We start from the raw sequence: 27,857 nt of genomic DNA on the forward strand, positions 1-27,857 counted from the left end.
TACATGGAACGAAAATACATGTAACGCTGTATACAGTATGTAGGTAAAACGTAAGTAGCCATTAACATTACATGCTGATACTTCAACATTGCATGATGGTACTTTAACATTACGTGCTGATACTTTAACATTACTTGATGGTACTTTAACATTACATGCTGATACCCCAACATTGCATGATGGTACTTTAACATTACGTGCTGATACTTCAACATTGCATGATGGTACTTTAACATTACGTGCTGATATTCAACATTACTTGATGGTACTTTAACATTACATGCTGATACTTCAACATTGCATGATGGTACTTTACGTGCTGATACTTCAACATTACTTGATGGTACTTTAAGATTACATGCTGATACTTCAACATTGCATGATGGTGTTTTAACATTACGAGCTGATACTTCAACATTACTTGATGGTACTTTAACATTACATGCTGATACTTCAACATTGCATGATGGTACTTTAACATTACATGCTGATACTTCATTACTTGATGGTACTTTAACATTACATGCTGATACTTCAACATTGCATGATGGTACTTAAACATTACGTGCTGATACTTCAACATTACATGATGGTACTTTATCATCACGTGCTGATGCTTCAACATTACATGATGGTACTTTAACATCACGTGCTGATACTTTAACATTACATGCTGATACTTCTTCATTATATGATACTTTACCATTACATGTTAGTTGAATAGTTTAATACATGTATGATTGCGTCCATGAGGAAAGAGTGCTCATTGCATTTTTGTGTGTGCACATTTTGAGATTTTTACAGAATTGAATAAAAAAATATCTTTCATTACATACTCCAGTTGATTATCTTTATTAATTTTTTGTATGAATATAATTATATTAAAGTGTTTGTTATACATATGCATACATGTAGGATATGTATAATTTTTTTTATTTAATTGTCGTGATTGAGTGGTTCTTGCCCCACTTCCCTCCAGAATCCAGTTTCACCTGAGTGGCACAAGCTCTAGTTTTGGCAATACGTATTTTAATAATACCCACTTGGGTTCGAAAAGTGTCCATTTTTATGTAAGGAAATAAAGGAAGTAATAAATGAAGCATGTTTGAATTGTTGTGTAGCTTGACTTAAGTCCTATAGTTTCTCGTAATAAGGAATCACGATCCTGGTGCTTATAGCTAATTAAGAGCCACTACATACTGAAATACCATCATTTTATGAAATATCAGCATGTAGTGTTAAAGTATCAGCATGTAATGTTGAAGTATCAGCATGTAATGTTGAAGTAATAGCATGTAATGATAAAGTATCATATAATGAAGGAGTACCATCATGTAATGTTAAAGTATCAGCATGTAATGTTAAAGTACCATCGTGTAATGTTGAAGTATCAGCATGTAATCTTAAAGTACCATCATGTAATGTTGAAGTATCAGCATGAAATCTTAAAGTACCATCATGTAATGTTGAAGTATCAGCATGTAATGTTAAAGTATCATCATATAATGTTGAATGATCAGCATGTAATGTTAAAGTGTCATCATATTATCACCATGTAAAATATATATTTTACATGTAGCGAACATTTTCTTTAGTTTAGCTTGTTGGTAAATTAACGTTATTTACTCTTATTAATTATCGTGAAATTCCTCCTGACTGTGATGTGATAGAACGAAATTAATGTTAACAAACGTCTTAACTGTAACAAAGAAATAGGACATCAAAGTAATCAAGTGCAGCTTTAGGAAATATACTTATTAGAAAGGCAGGATTGAAGGACAATGGTTTCAACTAAGAAATGTGTGTTTTACACTAATGGAGTTAATGCAATTACATAACAATTAGCGGATTTACACAGGTGAATAAATGGGCGTTTACCTGGGAGATGGTCAGTTTAGGGATAAAGAAATATTCTCTGATTGGATGATTTATACATGTCAATTATTTAGATGGTCACGCCAGTAAAATATTATTATATGTTTTATAGATGATTCTAAGTTTATCTAAGAGAGTTAGAGTTCGATAGTTAGAGGTGAAGAGTCAAGGTACAAGTCCGTCTAATCCGTTACGATGTTTTCCCTTACTGTCATATGTAGGTTAACATTAAGTTAGAATTATTTATAAGCGAGTTTCCCCTTTTTAATGTGTACGGAGTGGAGAGTAACTGTTTGTATAAATGTGTTATGAAGTGGAATAAATGTGGAAAATACAGCGAGTGTTGAGCTAATTCCCTAGTAATCGCCCGGTATGGAAAATATCCCATACGGTACAAAGCCGGCGGTTATAATTGGTTTGAGTATCCTGATTTCCCAAAGATGTACCTCTCACAGGAAAAATATCCATTTCAACCTAGACATGAGGAAACGTGTAAGAACGGTAGGACGAGAAGTTACGGACGTAAAACGTGTAAGAACGGTAGGACGAGAAGTTACGGACGTAAAATGTAGGACGAGAAGTTACGGACGTAAAATGTATATTTTACGTCCGTAACTTCTCGTCCTACCGTTCTTACACGTTTCCTCATGTCTAGGTTGAAATGGATATTTTTCCTGTGAGAGGTACATCTTTGGGAATACATGTAGCGAACATTTTCTATAGTTTAGCTTGTTGGTAAATTAACGTTATTTACTAACAAGCTAAACTATAGAAAATGTTCGCTACGTGTAAAATATACATTTTACATGGTGATAATATAATGAAGATTACCTACATAAGGCAGTTGAGGCGTTCCATAGATAATACCTAGTATTTATGTTACTATATTTAAATCCACAAAGAATATTTCTATCTATTTCTTACGGAAAATGATTGTTATTTATAGCTTTATAAAAACTGACATGGCTGAATTCTACATGATCCAGTTCTAACCAGTTTATCGATCGGTCGAAATGATCTAGTTTGAAATACATTGTGTAAAACTTACATACCACAAGCAAAGATCTTTCAACGTATTTTGATTAAGATGTACTTTCACCTACATAAAAATCTCAAGGTGCCCCATGGCTCATACCACCTTACTTTTTTAACGTGGAAGCTTTTAAGAAATAAAATGCTTTTGTTTGTGATTCGTGCGGTATATGAAAGTAGCGACATTGCAGGAAAAAAATTACAAACCCGGTAAGCATTATCGCCGTAGTAAGCAGTTTTGTTGAGGTGGCTTGTAAAGGTGACTCGAATCAGCAGAAAAATACTTGATCATGAAAGATAGCATGAAGAATGAGAAGTGTATGTTAGACCAATGGGCGTGGTAATCTGCAATTTTGGGTAAAAATGATGATTTTCAAATAAATATCAATTATGAACAAAAATCCAAGTCGGATTCGAACTCGTGATCTGCGCATCACAAATTCGATACTTTAACCACTGAGATATGATATTCAATTAAATCGATTGATGCAAACAAAACATTTATCTGTTTTTGTTTTTGTTTTTTTTGTTTTTTTGTTTTTTGTTGTTGTTTTTTTTATTGTAAACAAAGGTTAAATATATTGTTTTGTATATAGTATTACAAAGTTTAGAATTCTGTTCTCCCAAACAAGGGGATAAACACCAAATAGTACATTACAAACATCAAAACTAACGTTTTTGTTGCATTTCTCATATATAAGCATACTAAGTGCATTCCATAGAGGCTGGATTTTCTTGCAAGTTGCAAAAACATGTTTTATAGTTTCAGGCATATCATTACAGAAAGTATAGCAGTCAGAAAATTCTGATTTTCTTAAGATAATATTTAACAGGAAGAATTCTATGGAGAATTCTATATTGTAACCAATAAATAGTTGAATCATTGGTAGTTCTAAAACATATTTTAAACACATCCTGTACACAGAGATCATTTGGCAAAATATCACATAGCTCAGCATCCCATTTGTTGAGAGCTGTAGGTACACAATCATTTAAGGTTAAACATATGTATATATGCTTTGTTACTTTTTCTTTCAAAAAATAGACTCATAATAAAATGGCATAAGTGTAGTGCAGTCTCTCTTCATAGTAGACTTATCAATAGACAAATATGTCAAGTATTTTGATATTGCACATAAAACACTATAATTATATAACATTGGAGGTATATATGAAAAATGGAATCTTTCAGTAAAATCTATTCTTGACAATATGTTTCCATTTTCATTCAAAAAATCTCCAATGATTTTAACCCCTTTCATATACCAATCTTTGATAAATACATATTTACATGCAATTTTTATATTAGAGTTGTACCACACAGGGATGTTGAAAACATTCTTGGTATTTAATGAGCTTTTAATCATTTTCTTAGTATAGCAGAGCCAAGAATTAAAAACATCTTGCCAAAAAATATTGTTTCTTTGAAAAACCATGCATGATAGAATATCATCACCAAAATCAATAAGTTTTTTGGGAGTTTATTTTAATCAACTCTCCTATGCACTTACTCGGGCAAACCGAAAATGAAACAGTGTTTGGACCTAAGCACAATTCAATACCGCTGACAACACTTAGTTCCTGAAAAAAATCGATAAATTCAAATGCAATGTATTCTGAAGCATTGTTTTTCAAAAAAACCTATTTATTAATACCATGAAAATAGTAAGATTTTAAATGGTACAAGCAGTTTAGATATTTTTTGAAGTCGTATGTATTCATACGCTAGACTTCAATGTACTAGTCTCGTTCAACCAGACGCTCGGCTGTCTCCGTTAATATCCGACAAAACAGAGAGTTTCTCTTGCTTGTCGGAGATAAACGGAGACAGTCGAGCGTTTGGTTGAACAAAACTAGAGTTCAATCTTGCCTGGATTCATACCATTTCTCAGAAATATTTCGATAACTGATGCTACTTGCCATGCAAAATCACATATCCCTGATTTTAAAATAAATGATAATCGATAAAATCAACTCCTGTCAGTACTTCAGTACTTAGATTTGCAAAGTCATTAACTTTTATTGATAATAAAAAGTCCATCCATGGTTTGTAGCCTTGAGTTAATTTCTTAATCCATGAACATTTAAGAGATGCCATGACGTTAGAAATGTCAACCATTTTTAAACCACCCTTTAGGTAATCGAGAGTAACAATTTCTCTCTAAACTTTATCACACTTTGAATTCCAAATGAATTCGAACAGGCTCTTACTAAGAGATAGAATGACATCTTGTATTGGATTTTTAAGTGAAATAAGCAGGTGGTTAAGTTTTGGAATAATCAAACTTTTTACAACTGTGATGCGACCAATGGGAGTTAAAATTCTCCTCCTCCATTGTTGAATTAGAGAAAAAACTTTTGGCAGTTGTTTGTTGTAATTTAGTGATGTCATTTTATCTAAGTCAACAGAAAATTCTTTTTATACATAAATGAGATAGGTATATTAATGTAAATAAAGTTAATAAACTTACATCCACTATATGGTTTTCTCAATTTAAAAAAAAAAAACTCTTGTAATTCCTTCAAAATGACAAGAATGAAATCCACGCAAAAAAAACACCTACGGTATTGGCGTATGAATATACACATATTCCTTTAACATGTCAAATGATTTTTTGTTCATGTAACTGCAATTTAACAATTTTTGATCAGTAATTGTTTACTTTCCGTGAGTACTAAACTAAAGTTTCAATGAGAGATGAACTCTACGGACTTGCACGTACGGGCTGACCCCAGACTTCTAAGAAGCTGTAGTTTCCATGGTAACAAATGAAAAATTCATTGTTCCCTCTGTCTAAGGTTCTGATCGACAATAACAATAACGCACTTTATTAACTTTCGAGGATAAATGAATAAATCATTCTGAAAGAGGTGCAAGTATAAACAGTAAATTGCTTTCTTTGGTGTGTCATATGCAGTTATTGCAGAAACGAACACACAGCGGGCAATGTGTCAGCGAGTGTCTAATTTTTTTTCCTGCAACGCTATACTAGTAGCTACATGTACATGTACCTTCATACCATCATGAAACACCAAAGAAAGCACTGTATGGTTTCAAATAAAAAAAAAATGCTCTTCGTGTCGGTTACTACTGGCTGTGAAAAAAGATCGACGTTACAGATTTTTTTCTAATTTTCAAAAATTGCTGCATGTTTCATGTACCCTCATACCTTTGAAGCAAAAACAGTTGATCTCCAAAAGAATATCGATAGTACAACTTTGTTTCACTGATCTGTCAAATAATCTATTTAAGGTTTGTCTTATGCCCATTCATTGCGCAGTTTTCATGCGCGACTTACGAATTTTTTTCATTTTCATTTTATTTAGATTGAAAGCCTGTATGAGCTGTATTTTTAAAAATTTTATTTGCTACCAAAACATGCTACATGTAATTATAATATGTTAATTCTGTGTACATAATTTGAATATAATAAATGAGATGAAAACAGATAGTTAAATTTTATCACAGTACAAAGGAAAAACTTAGTTGAAATGGGCCATACACGTGTTGCTATGAGCACGAGTATGTTCGACAAAAGTGTCGCAAACGTTTCCAGTCACCCTTGATGTTTATAAACTACCGGTATAATTCAACTTCCCGAGTAAGATGAGGCGTACTTGGTTCCAGTCGATAAATAAAGATTACCGTGTCTTTAATGTATTTCCGGCCATTGCCTCCTTTAATCACGTGATGGATGAGTGATATTCTATGTAGTTTCTTTAATGTATATTGTTGCTATAAATTGATTCATATGGTAGAGTACATCAAGTATTATGTAGCCCAGTCTTTACTACCGACCGTTTGTAAACCATGTCAGATTCTCGCTTAAGTTCATCAGATTCGATGCGTTACTTGTGTAATAGCACTGAAATATACTGTCTAAGCACGCTAAAACGCCATCATTTTTTTTTTCAAATTCATTTTTACAATTCACGCAATGATGCGGAGCATTTATAGCGTAAGAACTAAAGAATCGTTTAAACTGCGACGGAACCATGTAGTTTGATTGACGATCCTCTGTCGCTATTTAGATCTCGAATACTAAGTCGTTCAAGATGCAATCGGTTAAAGATCTACTTGCGAATAATAAAAGATAATGCTACTTGAGGTGGATGGTCTTTGTTTTATTACATAATAGCCTATAAAGTCTGGCACAAAAGTTATAGTCTCGATGAAAATTCAATTTTATTAAACATTCAATAAATGATAATTATTTTAGTCTAAACTCATGTGAGAAGGGAAGGGGGGGGGGGATGAAATATATTTTCCAAATTTCATATCCAGTTCGTCGATACAAGTATTCATAACTGTTTTTGCTTTTATATATATATATATATATATATATATATATATATATATATATATATATATATATATATATATATATATGAGACATCTCATCGTAACGAGCCGAAAAAAAAATCTGAGTTCATTTACATTGTTTACGTTGCGTTCGTCCTAATCCGAGCTGTGTTTCAGTCGAACGTATTCGGCGAGTGACGGTAATCCTTGCACATGAATAATTATTTGTTTTATGTCGAGTTCACGTGGAGAGATTCATCCTTCGGTGAAACTACTTTTATCCTCATCAGGACATCCCGGAGCATAGTTTTTTTTCATTAGAATCAAAACACAAATCACGAATAATGGCGGATAACAAAAATGAATGAAAGTGATGTCGTGAAAGACAGATATATGATCTAGGTATAATAAATAAATTAATTTTGATAAAGTCATTGTGCTATGGGCTGTCTCCAAAGATGTATTGGATGGACTAATTAGCGTAAACCTACGTCAGTACGTCTGTCCGTTTCCGGAACTGGGTCACGTTTCCCGACGATTCAGTTGATGTATATGATATTTATAATTCAATAGTTTTTTATCAGAATTAATTACGATTCAGTATTGTCGATGGTTAAGAGTACTGAGTATAATACAGCGGCTCGCCAAATATTGTCAACATATATCCATAGCATAGTTATTGAGACGATTCTTTTTGTTTATTTAGGGTATGACCCGTCCTTGACCGAGATGCACGAAAAATAATCGCGTGTTCGATATATTCCACAGAAAAACACATGATAAGCATGCATCACTTTCAGTATTGTCCCTCTGGTGAAGAAGAAGAAGAAGAGGAAGAAGAAGAAGAAGAAGAAGAAAAAGAGATAGAGAGAGAGGAGAGAGAGAAAGGAGAGAGATTAGGAGAGGGAGAGAGTTGCAAAAATAAGCATTTTTTGTTCTTAAACGTTTTCGTGACAGTCCGCTCACGAGTCAAGTGACGAGGAGAATTTATGATTCCAGCATATTTTGTTCACTCCATAAATCGTTATAATTAACACAAAAGGAACGGAGGGAGACAACTAATCTTTTTAAATACTGTGATTAAATGGTATCGGGACTTTAATTATACGATTATAAGAGGGTTTTTTTATATCAAGAAAATCCCTTTGTATTAAAGAGACGTCAATATTTGTATATGAATAAATGTGCTGTTGTATCCACTACAATCCCCCCTCCGCTCTCCTTCCGTGCAATTAAAAAAGAACATGTATTTATACTCGTTATTCTGGTGGTTCTTACAACAGATACTGTGGAATCAATAGATTTCGTGGTAGCTCAATTTTCGTGGAATTCGTGGGCACCGCTCACCCACGAATTAACATCCTCCACGAATAAAAAAAATTAGGACTGTAAAGTCATATTTCCTTTCGTAAGTATCCGAGAATGCACGATAATACGTCCCAACGAACATGTAAAATTGAAGCAATCCACAAAAATTGGCCCCCACGAATTTTAATGATTCCACAGTATTTTGTTAGGTCACCTGAGTTACTAAGGTGACCTATTGCCATTTGTCTTTTTTCTGTCGTCGTGTGTCGTCTGTCGTGCATCGTTCGTAAACAATCTTACATTTTAAACTTCTTCTTGAAAACTAGAAGAACTGTTACCATTTTTGGTTTGAAGCCTTTTTAGTGTACGGGGAAATCTACATTGTGAAATTTATGAGCTTTACCGTCCCTGTGGCCCAATGGGTGGAACCAAATACCGGTATGCTAAAAAAAATGCTTCTCTACTCCCACATGTAAGGAAAAGTGGAACATGTAAAATGGTTTTGGATTAAATGCCAGATGGTTATGCAGCATCAACGGTCGGATTTTGAAGGACTGGAACATGAAAAAAAAATCGTTTTAAATGCATCACAAGGAGAGTTTCCGTCTGGCCCAAGGGGGTGGGGGATGGGGGTTGTTTTAAATAAAACATGTATACTAGCTTTCTTGCTTTAATATATGATCTGTGAAAATATATTCACATAAATCTATTCTAAAGTTAGCAAATATGGGGAAATCATTTCATATTAGAGTCTTGCACCTTTTTAATATCAGCTCATGCAATCTATTATGATCTTTATGTTTTTCGCCAGTTTTAAGTTTCGTTGTCCTTTAAAAAAGATTTCAAGCAGAGAGGTACAATATCATAATCCTTTTACTTCAGAATGAATCGTAGATAAATTCATACATGAGATTCCTCCACAAGTTTGTGTATGGGCTATGGTATTCAGAAGATGACCGTTAAGGCCTGTTGGCCTCTTGCTGTCTTTATGTTCATCGGTAGACTGATCGAGCTTTCTTTCCTTACATGATGACTGTGTGCATATATTTCTGTATTACATGAATTTGCATACAAAGTAATTAAGAAACTAGTTCTGTAACAAACAAAGTAATTAAGAAACCAGTTCTGCGACTTCGAAGATGTCGCTCACCGTAGGTTAACCACCACACACAAACCAGTAAACATGGCGACACGTTTCTCGAGCATCTTTTTTGTATCTCCTCGTAATAAAGAGTTCAAATAAAAATGATTATTTTTATAATGATTTTTAAAATGATTAAAATTTACTTGTGTATGGTTATATGCCTAGATGGCCGAGTGGTTAGAGCCGTGGCCGCTCTCTGCGAGGAGCGTAGAATCTAGAGGTTGTGAATACAAAGCCCGGCCCAATAAAGTGAATTTCGTTGTGCTGTATTATTTATTTATTTTTAAATCAGCAATTCAAGTGTATTTTCAAGAAAATTATAAAGGAAATTGCTTTCTATAGTATTTTGCAGAAATGCTTGGTAAGGTATCCTAATTTTTGGCAAGAAAACTTGTCGGAGTAGTAGTAAACCATTAACAAATTCCTGGAAAATGTTATATAAAATTGAGGAACGTGTCTTCTGACCTTAAACGTCTACTTGACAATAAATATTATCTGAAAAATTAATACGATATTAATTGTATTGTTAGTTACTCATAAAGATTAAGTGTTGTGCCTGTTTTTAATATCACACATCAAGTTGACTATACTTTATTTGAATCTTAAAAACACGAGGCCCGTGGACCAAATAGCTCACCGTGCTATCACTTTCCAATTAATGTTAACTAGCAATTGTCTGCCTCTAATGATCACAATTTAAACAAACATCAAACATATAAATATATAAGCTTGCTTTAACAGGAGATTATTATGGTTGAGTTTGACTGCAATTGCCGTCCATATTACAACTTTACATGTAAAATTAGTGAAACTTCTGCATGTGTACTGTACCTATAATAAACATACGTTTGAAACAATGGCCGCTGACTTCAAGATTAAAAAGCTAGTCTGGAAGATCAACGAATTACCCATTTATTTAATTTAATGTTTTCCTATCCTATTTTTCAGAACTCTTCTTCCTAAGTAGACTTTTATGGTCCAAATATGGCCACAGCTATCCAACCCTCTTCTAATATATATATATATATATATATATATATATATATATATATATATATATATATATATATATATATATATATATATATATATATATATATATATTTCGGAATATCGGAGTTTTTCATCGTCCCTTGGTCATTCATTTGCATAATGACCATTCATTCTACTAAAGATGTATGCATGCATCACGCAGTCAATCGTTATTCTTAAATACTATGTGCTATAGATGGTCGCTAAGTAGTGTTTGGGATGGTAATTAAGAGAGAACGTTGTCGCTTATAGTTTTCTTCTCTCGGCATAGCTCTACTGTCGCATATTGATTCGTTTTAAAAGGTAAACACGCTACTCTCTGATATTTTCTCGCATTTGAAGAATCTTGCGTCTCATCAATGTGATGGCGTTGTTCTTGCTTGTGTGCAGGTTATAACCCGCGCATTCAACCAAGTATCACCTTATTAAGGATACGCTTAAGTGATTTACAAGGTAGGTTAATTTCATATTTTGAATTATGATTATCAAAAAATATTAATAGAGTGATGTTGAATCAGATTATTTTCTGAAATCATTTCCGCTGCATCGTCGCCATGCAGTTTGCAACATTGATAACAAAAACTCTAGTAGATCATTCATTTTACATATAGATACATATACATGCATTGCACTCTATAAAAGAAGTTTGCAAATACTGTTTTTTTAAATTCCCACTTTTGAAAAATAAAAAATAGCGTGGTTTACTTACAATAAGTCAGATGTTATCATGTATATTTTTTTTAAATTCAATTTAGAATAAAACATTGTTAGAAAAAAATATTAAAATAAAAAATTCGCAATTAAATTTTGTTTGTAAAACTCGTTTATTAATGCGTCCCTTGCATTGTGTGTATCGCATTTTTATATTTTCTTTCCTCAAACTTCTTGTATAAAGTTAAAGCTGATATTGATTGGGATTTTTATTTATTTTTTCATTTTTGAGAAGGAGAGATATTTGTCTTTGCATGCTGCAAACTCGAGTCTGCAACAAGAAGAGAGGGGAAAACGCGCCAATGATTTATATTGAATGGTTGATTTATTAAAGCAATCTAGCTGTAAAAATCTAGATTCCCGTTGGGACATTCTAATTTAAAGTAAAATGTAAAAAGTGCACAGAAACTATATACCGGTAAAAAAAAAAAGAAATTGCGTGAAATTCTGGTTTAAAAAAATAAATTGGACAATTAATGAAAAACTGCTATTAGACAATAAAATATTGAAAAAAATATGGGCAAATTTTGTTTCGCCTAATGATTCTTTGAGTAACACATATCACATATGACTTTGGAGTACAAATCACAGATATGGACTACACATGCCAGAGTATTGCATTAAAAACCCTCCAACTACCTTCATTTAATCTTGAGCACTATATTTATTATAATGTCTTGGTGCCTCTTTTTTGCGACACCCGGGAATAATGTTTATAGTTATCGATTTTTTCAGGAAAAGAAGCATCATTACTGGCTTCGTTTTAACAAAAATATTAAATATACAATTTTTATTTCGTTTCACACAGTTTTGTACATTTCACTATGTCACATCTTGCGCGTCATCTTGTGGGTTATATGGGACTTTGATCCGAAATCACCAAGACAGATTTGTTATAAATGTTTGTGTTTTTTGTGGATTTTTTTTTTCTTCAATGTTTTGATTTTTATTTTTTTTTTGAAAAATCTCCAGATAAGAGAGATAACTCTCACAGCGATAAGTTACTGGATCTTCGGAACTTCCCGGGATTTTTTAACCTGACACTGCTGTGAGCGAAGTCCTAAATTACAATTCTCTTTCTCTTTCAAAATTTTACCCTTACGTTGTTTAATATAAAATAATTTTGCATTTTGATAGAACTTACTTTAGATTTATTTTAAACAAAAATGATTTCATTGCAGCCAAAGAAAATTAGATTCCAGATAACTGAGTTCGTGATTTTTGTACTTACGTATGTCTAAGCTTTTTTTTTATAATAAACAGCATAACGTTATGGAATGCAGACAAAGATCTGTATTTTTATAATAGTGAAATACGGATATCAAAGTTCTATGAAAGTACTAGGAAAAACCTGAAAGAAGCTAGGTACGTATTGCTGGTCAGTACCAGCGGGTGTAATATCATGATAGTTTATATACATATAAAAATCACAATTAAATATTTAAAATCAAAAAAAAAGTTTCAGAATGTTTGACCCCCCCCCCCCACCTCCGTGAAATCCCTCTAGGTGGCCCCTATACCCCCTGCCTCTGAAACAAAAATTTCATCCACCTGACTCCCAATCCTCACATTGGGAAATTCCTGAATCCGCCCCATGATAACATTTTTGAACTATAAATTTGTTTTGATGATTTCTGTTTTAATTGTTCGGTATTTGATTGAAAATTGAGGACGTCACATAATTACCGCCTACTTGTGTTTAAAACTATTATAACTATACGTATACATGTACTCATAGAATGCAGGTTGGACTTAGAATTGTTGATCTAATTTTCTTGGAAAGTCAACGGGTTCATGAAAAGCTCAACAAAAGTTTTATAAGGTGCATATGTAGTAAAGTGCCCTTTCTGATATATTCCATTTCACCTCCTACTTATGTTTTGAATTATCATAACTACACGTATACTTAAAGAGTTTCTTGGAAAGTTAATTGGTTCATGAAAAGCTCAACGAAACTAACCCCCCCCCCCATCCACCCACGGATGAGGATTAGGATTTTCATGATTTTGGGCATTAGTGGGTGGTTTTTTGTTTTGCTTGTCAAAATTTCTGATGATTAGTCTAGCCTCCCCCCCCCCCCTCCCCCCCAACTTTCAATTTGCTTCCGAAACCACTGACATGTATATTGTATGTTTTATTTGTTAAAATAAAATTTATCGGAAAGGAAATTACATGTAGCTATCAAGTATGAAAACTGAATATGCATCTGCATGAAGTAGAAAGGGAAATTTAAAGTTCCCCTGAGTACGGATTCTCTTAGAAAATCCATACCTGGATACGAGTTCCAATTGCAACTTCTCGGGCCTTTCCGGCAAGCTCGGAATTTTCCTAACTTGTCGGAAAGGCCCGAGAAGTTGCGATTGTACGAGTTCTTCAGTGTACGCAGGTTCTCCAGCTAGGATACGACTTCACATGATACGAATATGCATGGGTACATGGGTTAGGATGTTATACCGGTGTATGCACATACACATGTACATGTACAGTGTACTATCAAATTCTTATTCTAAGTAAGATTAAAAAAATCTTCAGAAATATATAAAACCTAAATTAAACAATAGAAAGCTCTCTAGTGGTTCAAATGGGTTCCTGTATGTAAGAAACCCCCACAAAATTAACGATTTTCTTAAATTCAATCGCAAAAAAGAACAAAATTATGTTAAATTACCCATTCTAATCAAAATTTTACCTTTTCTGAAAAGAATAAAAAGAAGAAGAAACATTAATACTATAAATAACCCCTTTCATGAAAACATCTTTATTTTTCTGCACTGATCACGAGCTTCAGAATCTGAAACATCAATTTTTATTTATTTATTTTTTTTTACATCTTGCTTTGAATTTCTAAAATCGTTCGTGTAAAAATTGCCAACATTAAACTGTCTACTAAAGGTCAGAAAATTGCATTAATTGAGAGAACAGCCTAAAAAAAAGTTCTGGCGTCAGAATGTGCATGTCTGTTGCTAGGACAAACTCGATAGGTCGATCTATCTTTCTGCAGTCCACAGCAAATTAACTTTTAAAGTATAAAACACGGCAAATATCAATGGCATTGACATTTCACATCATAGGTATTTTAAAAAGTTCAAAATCAATAAACAAGAAATAAACACTTTTTTGGAAGAAAAAAAAACACCAACGAAAGCTTCTACAGTTTAATTTAGCATCTTTTTGTACGTTGGTGTTTCGGTCTGTTGCTAATACTCGGACAAATAACACTTATCTTAAAATTTGTCATTGATAAAACTGGTTAAATAAACTATTGATTGCTTTTTTGGTTTATTCGGGGTGGGGGTGGTATAGGGACGGCTTTACTCAGTGGCTGTGAATATGAAAAATGATATAAATATTTTCCTTTTCTTTTACTCCAACACAGTAAGTCCCTATAATGAATATCTAGCGTTTAGAAACATATCATAACAACCACGGTTTCGTATTATATATATTTGCTCAAAATAAATCAACATTTCATACATTAAATCTAAACTAGGCACCAAAAAAACGTCATGCAGTAAAAAACATTTTTGTTTAAGAACAACCAACTTTCATGACACTAGAATTCCATGTATTTGCATATTGATGCGCAGTTATGAAAAATATGTATGTATGTATGTATGTATGTATGTATGTATGTGAATATACAAACGCACGCCCAGAGGGTGTGGAAAAAATACCTTCAAACACACAACAGTACAGTCATAAAATCTCAAACTGTTCCATTAACACGGCAAAACCCAACATTTCGCTCAGCTCACCTTAATTCCATACGTACATGTATTGATTTGTCTATTAGGAATATAGCAGCCCACTTTTGATGTTAACTGACAGACATGGGTAACATCGCTCGTTACAAATTGACTTCAATTATTGCCTTTGATCGCATCCTGACGTCAGAATAAAGTCTCTTATAAAATAATTGCCAGCTCTTTGATGCGCCAAGAAAGGAATTGGAAATCAAGGTACTGGTATCTTGTGTTTGTTTTTGCCGACTACTAATATACATGTATCATATTAGCTTCAACTGTGCACAGGGATGCGCGAATTATGGGTTTAACGATTGAAAAGTCATATTAAGCTGGAAAACTTATGTGGAGCATACTGAGTAATTCAAAATACAGAGCTCACGAAGTGCAGAAGAAAATAAACTTGGGGTAACATCTTGGAGATAAGTAGTAGTTACCCCATAGAGTTGTTGGTTATGTATAGATAACCAACACTTTGAACGATAAAAAAACGCCAAGCTGTGGCACAACTATTAATTTATTATTTGCTGTATTTCATTAACTTTTTATTTTTCATTTTATTGCCTAGATGTCAACAAACGAATCTCAGTTCGTGCTAGAACACGGTGTACTCTTCACAAAGAACTACTCTTTGACCGAGTTCGCCAAAATAGCTAATGAATTCCACTTCAACCACAAGCTCAGCCAATCTTTGGAATCCCTGTTCATTGTGTTATTTACTCTGATCGTATTGTTTGGCTTCTTCGGAAACTCCTTGCTTGTCTACGTAATCATCAGGAAGTCCAAGATCAAATCCAGCCGATGTATGTTCGTCTTTAACCTCGCCCTCACCGACATTTTGACATGTCTTCTCTGCATTCCTCTGACGGCGGTGCGGCTTTTGCTGACCCACTGGTCTCTGGGAGAAATGCTTTGTAAACTGGTTCCCGTCTTGCAGGCTCTTTACATCTTTGTGTCTTCTTTGACTGTCGTTGCGATAGCCATCGACAGGTACCAGTCCATTGTTAACTGGCCAAAAGCTATCCGGAAGTCCAACATGAAGTACGTGTTTTTGATGATGTGGATGCTCGGCCTCGCTTTGGCTCTCCCCATGTTTGTTTTCCACGAAGTGGAGACGGTAGATGTGATCCCTGGTCTCCTTTCCGTGTCAGTGTGTGTGGAGAGGTGGAGTTCCTACATCTCCCGCGGAATCTACACACTCGTCGTGTTAATGTTCCACTTCGTACTTCCTCTGGCCTCGATATCAATGCTCCACCTCCTAATCTGTAGGTTCATTGGCGCCCATTTTGGATCCAAACTGCACAGCAGATCCGACAGAAGTCGAAGGTACTTAATAAGGCAAAGAAAAAACGTTGTTCTTTTGACTGTCATCGCTGTGACCTTTGCCTTCACTTGGCTTCCTTGGACTTGTGTCAATTTGATCGCAGACTTCAGTTTGGAGCACTTCCGGTCTATAAACATCAACGTTGTCAATGCCGCCTGTCACACGTTAGCAATGAGTTCCGTTTGTGTCAATCCAGTTGTATATGGATGGTTCAATTCTATATTCAGGCAGGAAATAGATTCAGTGTTTCGCACATTCTGTCTTGGACGAAGCCGTGGCAGCGAACAGCCGCCATCTCCGGAAAAGAACTCGTTTACTCTCTTCCAGAAAACTACAACTTTATCGTCCTACGTACGGCATGATTAAATGGTACAAAACAACGCCATTGTATTGTCATTTCTATTCTGTGACGACGCAGAACTACGCCTGTTTTGACGGGTTTGGTATCGACAACTTCCGCGATTGTAGAATATATGGAACTTTTTTTGCACTGTTATTGATTGTGAATATATGAGTTGATAATAAAATTGTATAATAAATGTAGTACAAGCCTTCGTTTTTGTCAATTATTCATAAGGTTTTAATAATTTGGTGTCGCTTTTATCTATGAAATTAGAAAATACAGGGTGATTCCTAAGCTCGAGATCCTTTTGGTATTATTTTGTTGCTAAAATTTAATTATGCAATACCATGAAAAAATTTTAAAATTTCTTTCCAAAGGGCATTGAAGTGATTTTCCTAAAAATGCTGGAAGTTGAATAAAGGCGTTTTAATGATTGCTTTTAAAAATAGAAATATCTTAAATTTTACCCTACCATTATTTTGCCCCCCCCCCCAGCCAAAATTGGTTTTGCTTTGTTCAGCCTTGAAGTCGTTAAATGTTACTTTTACTCCCAGAGTTTCGTGTATTACCTTTTACTCTCCCTTACAACTTACAACATGACTATATATATAAAAGAAAAACCATCTCTCTCTCTCTCTCTCTCTCTCTCTCTCTCTCTCTCTCTCTCTCTCTCTCTCTCTCTCCAGTCATCTGCAAATTAAAGTTTCTTAACATAAAAATATGTTTATTATCTTGACTGTTTTGTTTGAATAAAGTACGAAATTACTTGCAGTGGTTTTCTTTTCTAATTAAAAGACTCTGGCTATTACAGAAATATCTACCGCCTGCAATGTTTGTTTATATCAGTTCAAAGAAGTCTTCCTTGGTCTCCAAGGGCAAAAGTGTTGTCTTTTTCATGATTAGAAAAAAAACACGGTCTTTGATAAACTTGTTTTCTTTCTCGCCCCTCTTTCCACCAACAGTTTCCCAGAATAGATTATTTTCTAGGAAGCTCGTAGCTATAGATCACAACTACACAAAATTGTTTTTTCATTTTTACAATCAATGTGCATTCCCTTTTAGTGCATATTTGTCACCAGAAAACCCCGATTCTGGTGATTTTAATTCTAAGACTCCTAATATGTCTCTGTGTGTGTGTGTTTTTTAAGGGGGGGGGGGGGGGTATTATGTGTCGTGAATACCAATGAATAAGCAATATACATCGTTTATACAGCGCGCGCAATTTTTAAATGCAATAAATAAAAAATAAATATTATCAGCATCAATCTAACGGCAACACATTTAGATTACATACAAATTAAATCTTATGTATGGTCTAACAATGGAATTCAGGACTAGGTTAGAAATCAGCAATATCGCATCATGCACAGCAGAACTCAAAACACCTGCCTGAATATCTATATATTGTGGACATATACTAGTCTAGTATTATTTACCACCATTTTTATGTCATCCTTTACTTTTGACAAAATAATCGCCCGACATCGATTTTGAGAGATGATTGTCGAATTTGGCTCGTTTATGTCAGCAAGGACATGACTAACAAAGCCATGATGAATACCTATTATAGTTCATCGATCAATCCTTTCATCGCCTTTCCTACTTAAATTTCACAATCAAATTATATATCCGTATTTAATATTAAGCGGGTAAAAAAAAAAGAACACAATACATCCTTGATCATGATTGTCAATTAAATAATACACGATCTGAAGGAATGTCTATAATCATTGCATAATATGGCAACGTGTCGAAAATAGAAAATTTCAAACAAAGCTAGCTGTTCCTGGTTTAGGCTAGTAGCTAGAGTAATCTAAGACCATGCAAAAAAGTACACCGACTTAATCTATAAATAAAGATATTTCCTGAACCCTAATGTATAAACAACCACCAGAGACAAATAATTTTGTTTTTCTTCGCGGTGTTTATATAGAAGAGTCTTTCGAATTAAAAATTCCCTCCTTCGGCATTTTAATGAAATAACACCCTATTTTTGTTTTTTTGCTTTGCTCTCTTGACGCAGTTATCAGTCATGATGACTGCAGACAATCGAAATCTAATTATACCGAGGGGAGTTCGACCGGATTACTTGTTTTTAATTGTCAGTTTGAAAAAAAAAGAGTTACACTCACGAGCTAATGCGGCCTTGAGCTTGCTTCTTTCAGATACACAGCCAAAAACATGTCAGTCTTTTTTATATACTGAGAATGATTAATTTAGGTATTTCTATTACTTTAGAAGAAACATGAATGCCAGAAGTCTTTAAGTTACAAGTAATTTTTTTTTTGTATTTTAACAATGAAATTTAAAAAGGAGATACGTAGTTTTTTTTCAATGTAGATAATTAAAGTTTATGTCATGTTTTTTTTTATGAATTTGTGTATTAAAAATGGTATACCATATTTTAACCACAATGACAATTGGCAAATGTAAGATTGTTAAATTAAGTTACATAAAAAAACAGCTTTCAAAAACAGAATAAAATGTGATTTGAATGAAACGTTTGTCATTTTTAGTGAATGTATATTACATGTGTAAACAAATACATGGCAAAAATTGTAAAACTGTAATCTCACTTATTACTCTACGTTTGTACATGTATTAAGAAAAATTGAATGTGCTTTTTGCCAAACAAAGATTGCACTTGGAACAAATATACTCCACGAATAGACACAGCCAACGCATCCAATGAAAGCAAATCGCGAAAAAAAGAAACTCTTTCAAAAGAACGGCTCTGATGTAAATAGTATTTTTATACAGAAATAACACACCATGATTCAGAGATTTGATATCAGACGGCGTTAAAACATTTCAGACCGACTGTCCCACTAACATACAAGATGATTATCGGTTTATGACAAAATCCTTGCATAGCTATTCATTAGATGCCGGGAATCACGCGCAAAAAAGGGAACTACTGAAACGTTAGAACCATCAATAAGACGTACGCGACCAGGAAAAAACCCGAGAGAAAGGGATTGCCATTACTTTAAAAGAACTGAAATCTAATACATCTCTGAATTCTGAATGCACTGTGTGTTTGAATTGTGTGTTAAAAGCTTTAACATAGGGAATCACAGATTACAGAGCTTACCGAGACATCAGCTTTACGAGAATACCACTTTGATCAACATGTATATACTAAAAATCAGATTGAATGGTCTTTCATACTAAAATATTGGATGTTGTAGCGTGGCTTAACACAATATTATATGATATCAATGCATGCACTATTAATCAATAAATTACTTACGTATGATACTTGGGTCATTTGATATAACATATTATTCAATATGATACTCTATTGATGCAATATGATATTGTATCACACGTGTACTGACTACCATCAAGGAAGAGTCAACTTGTTGTTAATGCACATCTTTATTCAGTCATTGTATAACTATAATGATGATTTAGGACATGATGACGTGACTTGATGTAATGACACGTGATGTGACTAGATGTGATGATGTGATTAACTGGAAAAACAAAGAAAACATACATAAGTTTTGATGCTATGAATAAACAAACAAAACACACTCAGCATATGACAAATATCACTCTAGTAAATATATATGCCCCTGTTCTTGTAAACAATACTTTCACTTATATATATATGCTCTAGTAAATTAGCAAATATAACGAAACTCGTACTACTAGCAAATTACACAATTCAAAATGAATATATATGTACGCCTATGGTAGAGTGCACAAAACATCGCATCCAAACAATGAAACCTTAAATTCCGATATATCATACAATAGAAACATGCTACGATGATACTTATAGCTTTAAATTTATATAACATTCTAGATATATCCCTTGTGCCAACATTCTAACATGTTACTAAAAATACATCTTCACAGTTGAACACTTTTGTTTACACATTTATATCTATCGTTTATACATAACTTTCTGCACAAAACAATACACAAGCAGATTTCATGTTAACTTACCAACTTAGAAGTTTTCTCTCGTAGAAACAAACATAGTAAACATGGTAAATGTAAATGGTGTTCAGCACAGGGACTAGGAAAAAATCTAAACTGCTCGTTCCCCGCGAAAAATCCTAATAACAAAACCAAATCCGGAAATCCGGAATATTCTAAAATTCAAACTCAATCCGGAAAAATGTATATAATGTTAAATTGGCTATAACAATCCAGCCCCCTAATTGTGGAACATTATGTGACACAATTATACAAATCATAATACTTGATATATAATCAAATTATACATATTGAAAAAGTACCCGTGTCAATAAAATGTCATAGGTTGCCTTAGATAAGCAATAAATATGAAAAAGCACAATGAAAGTTTGATAACACATCACACAGAAGGTTCGTCCATTTCCAAAATAAGACACAGTTTATCTATTGGACGCATCAAAGTGTTCGTTGTTGTCTTTACTTTAACTTGTCGCACCAGTCCAAAACGATCGGGAACAGTCTCTAAAACCACACCCATGGGCCAGGAATTACGAGGAGAGTTCGAATCCACCACTAAAACCACATCACCGATTTTCAGGTTCCTCTTCACTTCGTGCCACTTTTGACGCTCTTGCAGTAATGGTAGGTATTCTTTCACCCATCGGTTCCAGAAGAGGTTGGCCATATATTGAACCTGCCTCCAACGACGTCTGCAGTAGTTGTCAGATTTCGTAAACACTCCTGGCGGTAAATTTGGCTGTTGTCTCATTAACAAGAGATGATTTGGTGTCAAAGCCTCTAGGTCGTTGTGATGATCGGAATTCTTGGTTATTGGTCTGTCATTGAGAATGGCCTCTATTTCACACATAAGTGTATTGAGTCCTTCATCATCTAGGATCTGTTCTCGAAGAACACTGTTCATCACTTTTCTTATGGTCCTGATGATTCTCTCCCAGACACCTCCATGATGGGATCCTGCTGGGGGGTTGAAATGCCAATCTATGTTTTTCTGTAGCATTGCTTCATGAATCTGTGACACATTCCAGTCGTTTATCGAGTTTCTAAGTTCACGATTTGCCCCAACAAAGTTTGTCCCATTGTCCGAGCGAATTTTCTTCACCTGACCTCTGCGTGCAATGAAACGACGTAAAGCGTTGATGTAGGAATCTGTAGTCAAAGAAGACGCAACTTCTAAATGCACAGCACGACTGGCAAGACATGTAAAGATAACACCATAACATTTGACGTGACTTCTCTTCAATTTCACTTCAAAAGGACCAAAATAATCCACGCCAACTCTAGTGAATGGTGGTTCATCAGGTATTAAACGATCCTCTGGTAATTGAGCCATTTTCTGTTCTCCAACTCTAGCTTTTTGGCGGCGACATACTATACACTTTGAAATCAACTTCCTGATAGAAGAAGGCGCATGTATTAACCAGTATTTTTGTCTTAACATAGAAAGCATATGATTTCTACCACTATGTTTCAGTTCACAATGGATCTGTTTCAATATCAGATTTGACACGTGGTGATCCTTAGGTAAGATGATTGGATGCTTGGTTTCTAATGGCATACTTGCTCTGTGCAATCGACCACCAACACGAATGAGTCCATCATCAAGAATAGGGTCTAATTTTCTGACATTGCTACTAAGTTTCACAGGATGTCCTTTCTTCAGCTCTTCGATTTCTGATGCAAATGATGTTCTTTGAATGAATTTCAAAATAGCAACTTCAGCTTCCTGCAAGTCCTCAGCTGATAAACATGTCTCAGCTGCTTGATTTTCTAATTGTGTATTGCGTCGAGTTCTGAGAAACAGTTTTTTCTTTATTTTGAGAATCCATGCCACACTTTTCTTTAACTTGTACCATGAGGAATGATAGTTCAAGAGTCTTTCAACACTATCAACATGATTATCACTGGATTCACGTGTATGAATAACTGCCCTCACTGTGATCTTTTTTACCTCTGGATCGTCAACAGGTATCTCATCAGAAAGTTCCATTGGTTTTTCAGCCCAACTATCATTTTTTGCTAACAAGACTTCAGGTGCTGTTATCCAATGTTTTCCTTGAAGAATGTCATTAGCGGACATGCCTCTTGATGCAAGATCAGCAGGGTTTTGTTTGGTATTGATGTATCGCCATTCATCAGGTAAGGAGCCTTCATGAATCACTGCAAGTCTATTTGCGACGAAAGTGTGAAATCTAGATGAGGTATTTCTTATATACCGAATAACTGCCATGCTGTCTGTCCAAAACACAGTTTCATCTATAGGTACATCTAACTCGGACTTCAACATCTTATCTGTGCGAACTGCTACTGTAGCCGCTGTCAATTCCAGTCGAGGAATTGTCGTCTGTTTTAATGGAGCGACACGTGACTTGCCTATAACGAATGAGCAATGAACTGCACCATCAAAGTTCTCCTGTCTTAAGTAGGATACAGTTCCATATCCACGTTCACTGGCATCTGCGAAGTGATGTAGCTGTGCGGACTTTATTTCTCCGAAATCAACAGGTTTATAACATCTTGACACTTTAAAGTCAGAAAGTCTCTCTAGATCTTGTAGCCATTCGTTCCACTGTTGTGCGAGATGTCCTGGTATCTTCTCATCCCATCCTAGCTGAAGTTTACAAAGTTCTTGTAGTAAACACTTTGCTTTTAGAGTGAACGGGGCCAAAAATCCCAGTGGGTCAAATACACTGCTCACCATTGATAAGATACCTCTTCTCGTTAAGGGTTTATCTTTAATGTCCATCTTGAAACAAAAAACATCATTTTCAACACACCACTGAACTCCCAGGGCTCTATCGATGGGAAGGGTATCATTTTCCAAATCCAAGTCTTTGACTTCCTTTGCTCTCCTTGAGACTGGAATATAGGTCATAACTTCCCGGCTATTACTAATCCATTTAGTAATATGAAATCCTCCTCTCATAAGAAGATCTTGCAAATCACACAACAGAGAAGATGCTTCAGTTACGGTTTTCACTGATTTCAAACAGTCATCCACATAAAAGTTTTTAAGAATAGTGTTGATGACTTCTGTGTTGTAAAGTCCTTTGTAATCTTGCGCTGTTTTCCTCAAAGCATAATTTGCACAACTTGGCGATGATGTCGCACCAAATAAATGTACTACCATTTGGTACTCAATTATGCGTTTTCTAGGATTTCCATCCTCCCACCATAGGAATCTAAGGAAACTTGCATCCTCCTGTGGTACTTTCACTTGATAAAACATGCTATCGATGTCTCCCATGATCACTATCTCATCTTGTCTGAATCTTAAGAGTGTACCAATCAGAGTATTTGTGAGATTCGGTCCTTGTAACAGTTGTTCGTTCAATGAAGTTCCCTGATATCGAGCTGCACAATCGAACACAACTCTCAACTTCCTTTTCTTAGGATGGTATACTCCATGATGAGGTAGGTACCACACTTGTCCGTCATCTTGAATAACTTTCTCATCTGGAACTTTGACAGCATATCCTTCTTCAAGAATCTTGTTCATGAATACACAGTATTCTTTGTGAAAGTTTTCATCACGACTAAATCGTTTCTGAAGTGAAGACAGTCTTTGTTCAACTTGTTTCCTGTTGTTAGGTAAACACACGTTTTCTGACTTAAACGGAAGGCTTATAACGTAATGTCCATCTTCAAAATGAATAGAATTTGACACACATTCTAGGAATCTTCTGTCTTCCTTTGAGGGTTCACACTTGTCATCAATAGTTCTTTCATTAAAGTCATGATTAAACTGATTGCGAATCTGTTCCTCCAAGTTGTTCATTAGTTTTGCATCTACACGATTAACGGACACATATGTATCATTCGAAGTCGCATGAATTTCGAGTGGGCCATTTATCACCCAGCCTAGCAAAGTTTTTACAGCGAACGGTCCATTATCAACACTGGGTATAACATCCCAAGGCTCCATTGCTCTAGGCACATTGACTCCAATCAGAATTCCAACATCACTGTCAATCCTGGGAAGTTCAATATCACTGAGATATGGATAGTTCTCAATATCCTCTGGAGAAATCACATCTGTCCTCGATGCAGGTAAAGTAGGCTGTGTGTAGACCGGAGGAAGTTCCAACACGTTCACACCATTGATGTCGGATATTTCTAACCCGGAAATCACATGAGAAGTCTGAGTATGCTGTTGGCCCATTGTCGTAAGGTTGAGGTTCATCTTCCTTCCCTCCAGTTTTAACAATCTTGCAATGTCCTCCAAACAGAATGTTGCATTGCTTCCTGAGTCAAGGAAAGCATATGTTTCCAGGTATTTGTCACTGAACTTTGACTTGACTCTGACCGGCACAATAGGTAGTGCTTGTTTTCCAGCCCCCATATGAACTGTAGATGACATAGCGAACAAAGGGTTTTCACCGTCAGTATGTTCTCTTGAAGTTGAAGCTCCATTTGTTCCTTCATTCTGTCGAGGATCAACGTGAAGAATGGATGGATGATACTTCTTACAATGAGCACATGTCATTCTTTGTCGACAATTAGTTTTCACATGTCCATATCTCAAGCATGCAAAACACAGTCCATTCGTTTTCAAGAATGCATATCTGTCTTTAAGAGGTAGAATAGTAAGGCTCAAACACATGTCCAATGAATGGGCTCCATTACAGAATGTACAATGTTTGAAAACTGGTTTCATCTGTGTAGCACTGTTATCATAGAAAGATCTTGTGTTGGTTTTCACAGCAAAGTTTTTATGTGCTTCTGATTTCTTCTGGTCTTGAAAACGTTTGTTGGCTGAACTGCTCATAATTTCTCTTCCGTATATAGGATCTGTTGCTTTTTTGGCTTCTTTGCGAACAAAGTCAGCAAGATGGTGAAACTTCACAGCTTGTTTCTTCTCTTTCAGTTCATATACACAGCTTCGCCATTTGTCGTGAAGGTAAAATGGTAATTTCTTCACTAACAGTTTCAAATTTTCTGAATATTCCAGTACACGACCAGTATCAATGTTTTCAACAGCATATTGACACTCACGCAAAAATATAGCAAACTGATCTAAAGTTTTTGCACTGTCCGGTTTTACTGGAGGCCAATCGAGAGCTTTCTTCACATATGCTTGCGCTATAATGTCAGGGTCTCCATAACGATCCTTCAACTCTTCCAGTGCTGCTTTGTAGCCACGTTCAGCATCCAGATATGAATAACCAGAAACGATTCTTTGTGCTTCACCAACAGTAAACTGTAATAGATAGTTCAACCGTTCTTCGTATGATTCCGTATTAGAACAAATTCTGGCATTGAATTGTCTGAGAAATCTTGTGTAATTCATAGGGTTTCCATCAAACTTCTGTAGATCAGCTTTTGGTTTGTTCAATTCACGAGCGACAGTCTGTATTTCACTGCTTGATTCATATATGGGTGTTGACAATTCTGGTCTAACTAAACGTTGCATTGATCGATGAGGAATGCGCGGAGTAGAATTGTCACATGTGAACTCATTTTCACGATCAAGATCAAAAGTTACAATTCTGTCTATATTTTCATTGATGAGGGAGTTTTTTAGTTCTTGGTCACGAAGTTCACTTTTCTCTAATTCTTCCAATAATTTGGATCGTGCATCACTTATCTGAAGTTCAGTTTTAATCTTCAATTCTTCTTCTTTCATTTTCAGCTCCAGTTTAGCCGCTTCTAATTTTCGTTGTTCATCTAAAGCTGATGCTTTGGCCAACAGTTCTGCTTTTCGTTGACTTTCTTTTAATTTCTCAAGTGAAATTTGACTTGAAGTTCTCGATGCACTCGACAGTCTCGATTTCACATCAGATGGTATTTTCTTTGGAGTAGGTTGCACTGAATGTTTCCCGAACCACTGTTCTACAGAATCTTTCACTTTATGAAATCGGGAATTCCTGTCCTGAAATTCTTTGTCATCACTTTCTCCACTTCCGGTCGAAAGTTTCAATAAGCCCTGAAGACTTTCATGTGTAAATAAAAGTTCATCGTAAACTTTCAGCCATTTCTTGTACAGTTCTTTGACTTCATTCACATCTGTTGATGTTGTTAATAATTCTTCGATATCCTCACTCAAAGACACCAGTTTATTTTCACATCCCCGACGATACTTAGACTTACGATCGAGATGATATTCTAAACCTTTCTCGGTATGAGTTCTAGGTCTTGTCTCTCCCGTAGCACCATCCGCCATGACGAAGTACAGCTTCTTTAGGGACAAGATCTTCTAAGTTGTTAATGTTGTACTGACTACCATCAAGGAAGAGTCAACTTGTTGTTAATGCACATCTTTATTCAGTCATTGTATAACTATAATGATGATTTAGGACATGATGACGTGACTTGATGTAATGACACGTGATGTGACTAGATGTGATGATGTGATTAACTGGAAAAACAAAGAAAACATACATAAGTTTTGATGCTATGAATAAACAAACAAAACACACTCAGCATATGACAAATATCACTCTAGTAAATATATATGCCCCTGTTCTTGTAAACAATACTTTCACTTATATATATATGCTCTAGTAAATTAGCAAATATAACGAAACTCGTACTACTAGCAAATTACACAATTCAAAATGAATATATATGTACGCCTATGGTAGAGTGCACAAAACATCGCATCCAAACAATGAAACCTTAAATTCCGATATATCATACAATAGAAACATGCTACGATGATACTTATAGCTTTAAATTTATATAACATTCTAGATATATTCCTTGTGCCAACATTCTAACATGTTACTAAAAATACATATTCACAGTTGAACACTTTTGTTTACACATTTATATCTATCGTTTATACATAACTTTCTGCACAAAACAATACACAAGCAGATTTCATGTTAACTTACCAACTTAGAAGTTTTCTCTCGTAGAAACAAACATAGTAAACATGGTAAATGTAAATGGTGTTCAGCACAGGGACTAGGAAAAAATCTAAACTGCTCGTTCCCCGCGAAAAATCCTAATAACAAAACCAAATCCGGAAATCCGGAATATTCTAAAATTCAAACTCAATCCGGAAAAATGTATATAATGTTAAATTGGCTATAACAACACGGTACGATATTGTATATGATATTTTATCATATGATACGATATTGTATCAT

General features: G+C 34.8%; 3 protein-coding genes across 3 annotated transcripts; 1 reads left to right on the forward strand and 2 right to left on the reverse strand.

The window, feature by feature from the left end:
- Window positions 1-11,011: 11,011 nt before the first annotated feature.
- On the forward strand, window positions 11,012-17,017 carry LOC128182591 (neuropeptide Y receptor type 5-like). The gene is made up of 2 exons (XM_052851312.1): window positions 11,012-11,147; window positions 15,717-17,017. Exon 2 carries the CDS (start codon window positions 15,717-15,719, stop codon window positions 16,836-16,838), a length of 1,122 nt encoding a protein of 373 aa, XP_052707272.1. The 5' UTR covers window positions 11,012-11,147; the 3' UTR covers window positions 16,839-17,017.
- A 3,129-nt stretch (window positions 17,018-20,146) lies between these two features.
- LOC128182584 (uncharacterized) lies at window positions 20,147-26,261 on the reverse strand. The gene is made up of 2 exons (XM_052851302.1): window positions 20,773-26,261; window positions 20,147-20,294 (listed from the first exon to the last, which is right to left on the reverse strand). Exon 1 carries the CDS (start codon window positions 26,174-26,176, stop codon window positions 21,146-21,148), a length of 5,031 nt encoding a protein of 1,676 aa, XP_052707262.1. The 5' UTR covers window positions 26,177-26,261; the 3' UTR covers window positions 20,147-20,294; window positions 20,773-21,145.
- LOC128182130 (uncharacterized) lies at window positions 26,208-27,798 on the reverse strand. Its single transcript, XM_052850742.1, has 3 exons — window positions 27,600-27,798; window positions 26,308-27,121; window positions 26,208-26,218 (listed from the first exon to the last, which is right to left on the reverse strand). The coding sequence occupies exons 2-3, from the start codon at window positions 26,924-26,926 to the stop codon at window positions 26,208-26,210; spliced, it is 630 nt and encodes a 209-aa protein (XP_052706702.1). The 5' UTR covers window positions 26,927-27,121; window positions 27,600-27,798.
- Window positions 27,799-27,857: the final 59 nt, after the last annotated feature.

This window comes from Crassostrea angulata, chromosome 4 (assembly GCF_025612915.1).
Source record: "Crassostrea angulata isolate pt1a10 chromosome 4, ASM2561291v2, whole genome shotgun sequence".
Classification (NCBI taxonomy): Eukaryota; Metazoa; Mollusca; class Bivalvia; order Ostreida; family Ostreidae; genus Magallana; species Magallana angulata.